This window comes from Peromyscus maniculatus, chromosome X (assembly GCF_049852395.1).
Source record: "Peromyscus maniculatus bairdii isolate BWxNUB_F1_BW_parent chromosome X, HU_Pman_BW_mat_3.1, whole genome shotgun sequence".
Classification (NCBI taxonomy): domain Eukaryota; kingdom Metazoa; phylum Chordata; class Mammalia; order Rodentia; family Cricetidae; genus Peromyscus; species Peromyscus maniculatus.
Genome location: NC_134875.1, coordinates 105761758 through 105770152, shown reverse-complemented (window position 1 = coordinate 105770152; position 8395 = coordinate 105761758). Strand labels below are relative to the sequence as shown.

At 34.4% G+C, this 8395-nt stretch overlaps 1 protein-coding gene across 2 annotated transcripts in view; it reads right to left on the bottom strand.

Annotated features, from left to right (window-relative positions):
* Window positions 1-3452: 3452 nt before the first annotated feature.
* Prrg1 (proline rich and Gla domain 1) overlaps window positions 3453-8395 on the bottom strand; it is a 113865-nt gene continuing 108922 nt past the window's right edge. For both annotated transcript variants that reach the window (XM_076562199.1, XM_015990199.3), the window contains exon 4: window positions 3453-7089. In XM_076562199.1, the coding sequence (XP_076418314.1) occupies window positions 6607-7089 (483 nt within the window). In that variant the 3' untranslated portion in view covers window positions 3453-6606. The remainder of the gene's footprint in view (window positions 7090-8395) is intronic.

Below are 8395 nucleotides of genomic sequence, written 5' to 3'. Positions count from 1 at the left end.
CTAATGTGGGTGCTGGGAACAAAACCGGGGGTCTCTGCTAGAAGAAAGTCAACTCTCCAGTCCTAGGATCAAAGTTTTAAATGCACAACATTTAAAATAATCATGGGTTAGCTCTCTTTCACTCTTAGTTAATCATTGTAGACCATTCTGTGGAAATTTAATACCTATCCTGATAATTTTTCTCTCATACATGAATCTCCATTGATGTAGAAAAATAATGAATTCAATCACATCCCAAAGACCCTACGTAAGATCACTTTGGCCATTAGGGTTTCAACATATATACTTTGAGGAGACATGAACAGTAACAATCGAACAACTTTGGATAGAGGTGACCTAGATCATGCTCAGAATCTTCTGCCCAGACTATCCAGTCAGCCTTTTATTGAAACAATGGAAAAAAAAGCTCATTCAGACTACTTTTGCCATTACTATTACTTAATTTTTCCTAAAACAAAACCAAACTTGATCTAGCATTCAATTATACTTGTTTATCAGAACATTCTAAATATTCAAATGTATGAGGAAAATATACACCCTTAGCACTGGGATTTTCCCTCAATGACTTTATATCTTCTAGGCTTGCATTTTTATCACTCATACACTATGCCTTCTGCATTTAAATGTCTTAACTGCTCTAGCTACATTTACCGGAATAAACTGTTGTTGGTTTTTTTTTAATCATCTTGTGTATTATCTGTGCTTAACCCAACCAGAAACCTTCCAAAAGTTTAACTGCTGTGCCTGACTCTTACACTGTCATTCTGTCAGGCATGCATATTTTTTCAGATGCTATTTAAGTCTGCAAGACACTCGAGTTAGTATTATGTAAATAAAACTTTTACAGAGTTATCAGGATTTCTGGAGGGGAATCTTCTATTCTAAGTACTCATGCACCAGACATATCCCATTATTTGTTTCCATTTATTCAGTCAGTCTAAAAGTGGTGAAAAATGGGTATAGCTGTACATGCAGTCCCAGGATGTGAGAGGTAGTGTCAGGAATTCATGGTTATCTTCAACTATAAGTAAGTTCCAGGTCAACCTGTATGTTAGTTTAGCTAGAGTTCTCTAGAGGAGCAGTGTTGATAGAGTGAATATATAAAGGGGATTTACTAGAGTGTCTTTTGGGCAGTGGCCTCACTTGTCCAACAATGGCTGTCTCCTAACAGAAAGGCCAAGAATCAAGTAGTCTTTCAGTCCATGATTCTGAATGTCATAGCTAGTCTTCAGTCTTTGTTGGAATCTTGAAGAAGTAGGTTCTAATACCAGCAAAGTAATGCTTCAGCAGAAGGATAGATGAACTTGGCAGAGAGACAGTAAGCAGTCAAAAAGCTTCCTTTTTCTATGTCCTTTTAATGTAGGCTGCCACCACAAGGTGTAGCCCAGAATTAGGGTGGATCTTCTGACCTCAAATGATCTATTAAGAAAAATTCTTCAGAGGTGTGCCCAGCTGCTTTAGTTTGAGTTGATTCCGGATGTAGTCAAGTTGATAACCAGGATTAGACATCACACTGCCTAATGAAAAATGTCTCAGAACCCAGCAATGTTGGGTAAATTGATATGCAAGAAAGGCATTACTTGATTTATCTCTGTATAACCCAGCCACTCAGGGGCAATGATGAGAATGCTCACCTAGCCCCATTCCTAAATGTGGTTTTTCACTGTTCAACCAGTTCAAGCAGGGCTGTATTTTGTGCGCCACATCTACTGCTCAAGTTGGCTTTCTGCTTTTAGTCTTCATAGTCCATAGCTTTTGTGTTTCATCTGCTCTGCAATCTAGCACTTCCTCCCTAATAGCTGTTTACTTTCTCTTGACATTTGTGGAAGTTTATTTATCATGTCTAACTTAGTAGTAGAGCATGCATAAGGTCCACATAGTTCTATCCCCAGCACAAACACAAGCAACCAAACAACCATAATAATTACAGCTAAAATATAAACATTAAAAACATTAGCTGAAAAACTGATGAATTTGATGAACTGATAGCATAACAAAATGAGGCCCTTGCTTTTAAACATTTCATGAATTTGGATAAATTAAATTGATTAAACACAACTCTTGCCTCAAAACAGCATTAGGGATGTAAAAATGCTCAAAGAAAATACAATTTTATGATAGACTTAAGAGTGGTGTGATTGTTAACTATTCCCCCTTAAGAACCTAGCTTTAGGGGTTGGGGATTTAGCTCAGGGTCCCTAGGTTTGGTCCTCAGCTCTGGGGGGGGGTAGGAACCAAGATTTACAAAATGTTGGGGTACACAAAAGTAGTATAGTAGTATCTCTCTTTGGTAAAATGTGATAAACTGTGCTAATATCATAGGTACTAATTGAAGCTATGAAGTACTATGGTACACAAAAAGCTAGAGCAGTTATGTTGGCACATCAAAGCATATTTTTAAATAAAATATTGACAGCATGTATATTATTTATAAAACAGAAAACCAAGTTAAATGTGTGTGTGTGTGTGTGTGTGTGTGTGTGTGTGTGTGTGTGTGTCAGAGTAAAGCTGGTGGACGGTGTCAGGATAGTAGTAAAGGAGCAGGCAACAAACAGTTCTATAGGAGCTAAATATGACTATTTTGAAATTGTTAAGGCTGAGAAGCAAAAGGAGGAAGGGTGAATAGCAAGGACTATCAGAAACCAAGTCCACAAGATATCAACCCCAAAGCTAACCTGCAGATGAAAGTCTATGAGGAGTTCTTAGATGTGCTCAAGTGACCAGTAAGTTAGTGAGTGAGTGAGTGAGTGAGTGAGTGTGTGTGTGTGTGTGTGTGTGTGTGTGTGTGTGTGTGTGTGTGTAGCGAGCACCCAGTGTTATGGATAAGAGGAAGTCTTCTGAGGTACCAAAGTATCAAAACATGATTCGTGGTTGCCATCATCAAGCTGAAAGATTTTTTTTCAGAAATGAAATATATACTTAGAATTAATATTTAAAATTTCACCCCAAACATAAATAACTTAAAATTGTATAGCAGAAAATTTAAATCATAACTACAATGCTTCCTTTACACTACTGATATCAGTCTTTGCTATTTTAAGTTAGCTACACTTGGGGAAATGTCATGTGGTCATAACATTTTAATAATGTGTTATTTTTTTCTCATGGTAAATGTCAAAAGAAACTTATTTTAAGCAGGAAAAAGCCAATGTTTTGGTATCTGTAGACATCATTCTCTATTCCCATGGATTGACAAAGTACACAATAGCAAGGATCTCATTCTATTCACATGAAGCAGGTGTTTCCATTTCTTTTGGTCGTTTAGAAAGTTTTTAATACTGAGAAAACTCTGGGGGTTTCTCTAAATTATTCCTGATTTCTCTACAGTAATATTCTGCAAATTCATAAGAAAAATATAATAATTTTACCTAATTAAAATGTAATTTATAATAGTATATGCAATATTTTTACCACCTAATCACATGATTAATATACGACAGAAAAATAATCTGTTGGGTTTAAAAATAGCTTTATTTAGCATACTAAAAACACAGAAACATAAGAAAATCGTATCTAGTATAAACATAAAAAGTTAAATATCATAATTTAATGTAAACCAAGCATTTGAAAATGTGAAGTATTGTCATAAAATACGTGCTATTTACATAGAACTAAGTTAAAACTACCTCTGTAGTTACTGGATCAGATCATCAGTCTTGAAGAAGTTTTCATTAGCAATGAACAAATATAACATCTGTATTTTGCTTGGTCAACAGGAAAAGAAGCAATCATTTCATTTATTTAGAACATATAGAATTTACTATGACATTTAGAGCAGGGAAGCATAAATTGCCAGTTCAAGGATTCCAGGCACAAGCACTGCAGGTTGAGGCTTGAAAATCATTCTACTCAAGAAGCCATTAGCAGATCCTTCTATTTAAATATAAACCATTGAATTCCATTTACTTACTGATTAGAAAGGTATTAAGTATATTCTGCAAAAATAAATCTTCATTAAAAACGATCAAAGGCAAATGCAGTATCAATCAAGTAGGAAAGGCAAAGCATAAAAATATATATTATTCCAGATAAGCCCCTTAATTATAATAGTTACAAAACTCACACTTTACAAAACCAGAAGGGCTAAGAAAGGAGATTTTCAAAGTATGAAACCTAAACTGTACTCAAACACAACAAAAAATGTAAAATAAAATTTCATGAAGAAAGTAATTTGGTTATTCTCTCATTATCATGGAAAAGCTGTCATGAAATTTTTGGTTAGTGCAGCTATTATTTACTATGAAGTAGTGTATTCTCTGACCAACAATCTAAATAGTTGTCATTAAATTGATCAGTGGATCAATTTAAACATTTGGCTTCTGTTCCAAGAATCATCACTCATTCTTATACTTCAGTGCAGGAAGTATTAAATCCAATATTCAGACTTCAAAATGTGAAATCACATTACAAAAAAAAAAACCCTAACTTAGAGACAGGATGTCCTTTTTTTGTCTAATCCTGTTGATCTTAAAATTTTGGTTTCTGGATCACCCTTTACATTCTTGGGAAACTCTAGATTCCAATGAACTTTTTTTTGAGTTTTATATCGATAACTATTTAGCATGTTAGAATTGAACTGAAAAAATTAAAAGACTAGATCACCTAAAAATTAAAAAAATGCCAATAAGAATGAATACATTTTTATGAAAAATAGTTATATTTTCTTTTTTAAAAAGATGTGTGGAAAGACTGTATTGTTTTCCATTGTTTAACTCTGTTTTGAGAGAATTAGAATAAGAGAGAGAAATAATGTCTTCAGATAGGATGAAAATATTTTGATTACACAGATCCCCTGGAAGACTGTCAGGAACTCCCAGGGTCTGTGGGCCAAAATCTGAAAATTATTGGTCTCATCTAAAGCCTAATATTAGGCGCGCGCGCGCGCGCGCACACACACACACACACACACACACACACACACACACACACGCACGCCTAAATTTTCAGTTATAAACAACACATATCTCCTTGTCCACACTGAATCAAACATCTCTAACTTCAGATTTAATTAGAAAGGAAAGATTATATAGTCAGAAAAAATTCAAAGCAATATTGTTGTGCTAAGACCATTATCAAGATATAATATTTTTCATCTATCAGACCTATAACTAATTCATGTACTTTGGTGTAATTTCCAGCATTTATTCATCCTATGCTGCATTGGCAAATATACTTAAATTGGCACAGCTTTTATACAGTCCAGATTATGTCAGAAGGTAAGTAATATCCTGGACATTCAGATTAGGAAAATATTAGCTATTTATGGAGAAGACTGCTCTAGTTCTCAATATGTGAAAGCTCTGCTCAATTCTAGGGAAACAGAAATGTCCCCTTGTAGCACAATATTAATATTAGCGTCTTAATAGTTCTTCACATTGCACAAATTACTTGTACATATACCATTTCATTTGACCTTTCTTATTCTTCTGAAATAGTTTATTTTGGCAGTTCATTCACAACCTGCTCCCTCTACTCAAAGGGAAAGAAATAAAACTATTGCAGCTAAAAAAAAAACAAAAAAACAAAACGATAGACTGTAAAACAAAACAGCAACACTAATGAAATCTATGTGGGACTATACTAGATTGAGTGTGCACCTGCTATAGCAGATACTGTGTAATCACCTTCCATCAACACAGTGTCAATTCCAAAGTCACAGCTTATAACTAAATGGAAAATTGTGAAGATTTCAGCCTGTATAAAACATTAAGAAAATACATCAAAAAATTGGTTTTAGCTAAACTCTTGAGTGCATGAAGAATATATGATAGCAATGAGAGAATACAAATTAGTGTAAAAGAAAAAATGTTACCCAACACAATGAGCAAAGGGGTAGTCAGAATCTACTCCCTGTCACTAACACATACATTATTCCATTACCTAGAAATTCTTACAAACAAGATATTAATATGAGTAGCATGAAACATTCAAAGATGCTTTTAATGGGACAGTGAGTAGCACTTAGCCAAAAAGAAAAACCCTAGTACGAAATGAGCTAAATGCCGCTAATGACTAATGATTTCCTTGTTATACTCCACAATCAGTCTGTCGCTCTCTCTGTGAGATGTTTCTAAAACTGAGAATGAATCCATGTATATTTTTCCTTTGAAGAAAGAAATGGGAGGTTAACCGATGTCTATAATAGTTAGAAAACATTGCATGTTGCTGACTATCACATAAACTGTTGGTGCCCTCCCTGTCCTTTTCAGTTTTGGGGAGTAATGCTGTCTTTATGGGTGGTGTGGTGGAAGTTAGTTAATTATACAAGAGTTACACATACTGGATGATGCACATGTGGCTATATGCATATATATGTATATACACATACATACATATACATATTTGTACAGACATGTGTATGTTATACAGCACATAAAGACCTTCACTGGCATGTCTTTCCTTCATGTTTTCTCTTGTAAAAATGAATGTGGATAATACTTTTATAATAAGAAACAAAACTAAAGATAAATCAACCAGTAAATGTGAAGTGGTATGCTGTAGGAGTCTAATAAGATAAGTCAATGCACATTTATGTAGTGGTAAAGTGCTAGAAAGTTCTCCCATTAGTATTTTAGAAATGATTAGAGTAAAAAGAGGTTTGCAGCTTCATTTGATGGTGGTGACCACAGGCACCATAGCAATGGCACTAGCTGAGCTGGAGTTAATTATGTCTTCATATTCTGGTGGTGGGTCTAAGTGAGGTTCTGTTTCACTTCTCAAGTTCATCTGGCCAGTTGCTTCCTCATAGGTCGGTGGGGGATCACAATTGGAAAGGCGAGTGGAGACAGAATCTGAGCGCCCAACAACGTATTCCAAAAAGCCTGGAGACAATCCACTGTTATCGAAGACTTCATCTGCTGGAGGAGGTGGAGTAATAATGTTAAGATGTTGAGGAAAAGGAATGTGGCTTTCAGCTACTGTTTGTCTCCGAGTTTTGTTTCTTAGAAAGCATCTCCAGATTAAGAAGATGACAAGGAGAATAATGAAGAGGCCAAAGATTAATGGAAAAGTAAGATAAAATTGAAACCAGTCACTTCCTCTGTTGGTCTCTCCTTGTTGTGCTTTTGTATAGGTGCTCCAAAATTCTTTCTGAAAATACAAAACAAAATAAATAGGAAAAAATCAGTATGGTCAAAATCCTGTGTTCTCATATTGACAAAAACCCAGAATCAGATGTGTTGGTTCAAGTGACAAAGCCTTATTTTACATTGCAGCAAATAACAAATATAGAAGCCCCTCATTAGAATGGAGTTATTCCCAAAGAAACTGATTATCATTTGAAAACATCGTTAATTTGTTGTATTTAATAAACTTAACTACCAAGTATCATAGCTTATAGATAAGTACACTGAAGTTTCAGGTCTCTTATGGTTGCATGGCTGACAAAGGTAATGAAGAGCTGCAGCTTTTAATATTGTATACTTTTGGTATAATGGTCAATTTTACAACTACTAATTTTCATTACATAAAATGACATTTAGAATACAGATTTTAAACTAAACAGCTAAAAGAGAAACAAATTACTTGCAATTTTATCACAAAGACATTAAACATTATTAATATTTTGGTATCTATCATTTAAAAAAACTTTGAGTCTGTTCAGAGTAAGTTTTCTTGTATCTCCATGTGACATTTTTATCATCTTCCTAGTCCCTTAGATTACCACATCCTGTTTCTGTTTTATCTTATCAATGAATATAAATGTGTAAATATGATTTTGAGAAATTACCTGTCACCTTAGATAAAAACAATAAAATGTGGGGTTGGGGATTCAGCTCAGGCCCTGGGTTCAGTCCTCAGCTCCGGAAAAAAAAAGAAAGAAAGAAAAAGAAAAAACAATAAAATGTGTTTCTAAAACATGAAAATGATTTGGAGAGCTAGCTCAATGGTTAAGAGCATTCGTTACTCTTGCAGCAGATCTGGGTTCAGTTCTCAGCAGCCATATGGTGGCTCACATCCATATGGTGGCTCACAACCATTGGCAACTCCAGTTCCAGTAGATTCAATTCCCTTTTCTAATCTCCTTGAGCACAGTAGATATTCATGTAGGAAAAAAAATCCACACACATAAAATATACATGACTAAAAGTTAAGCGAGAAAGAAAATGAGTCATTTTTACATATGCAGCTTGCATAATTCAATTTCTTGTTTCTTCAATATGATGGGAGCTTAAAATCCAGGGACTAATATTCTTGTTTGATTTAGAAAAGTTAAAGAAAAACAATCAAACTTTTATTTTGAAAAAAGAAAAGCAACTTTTAGGCAAAAGCAGATTTGTTAAACCTATTTTTTTATTTTACATATAGTAAAAGTTTTTCCATACAACCAATACTGTATTATTGTATTGTTTATCATACCTATCTTGCAAGTGAGGAAAGGGAGGCCCATAGTGGA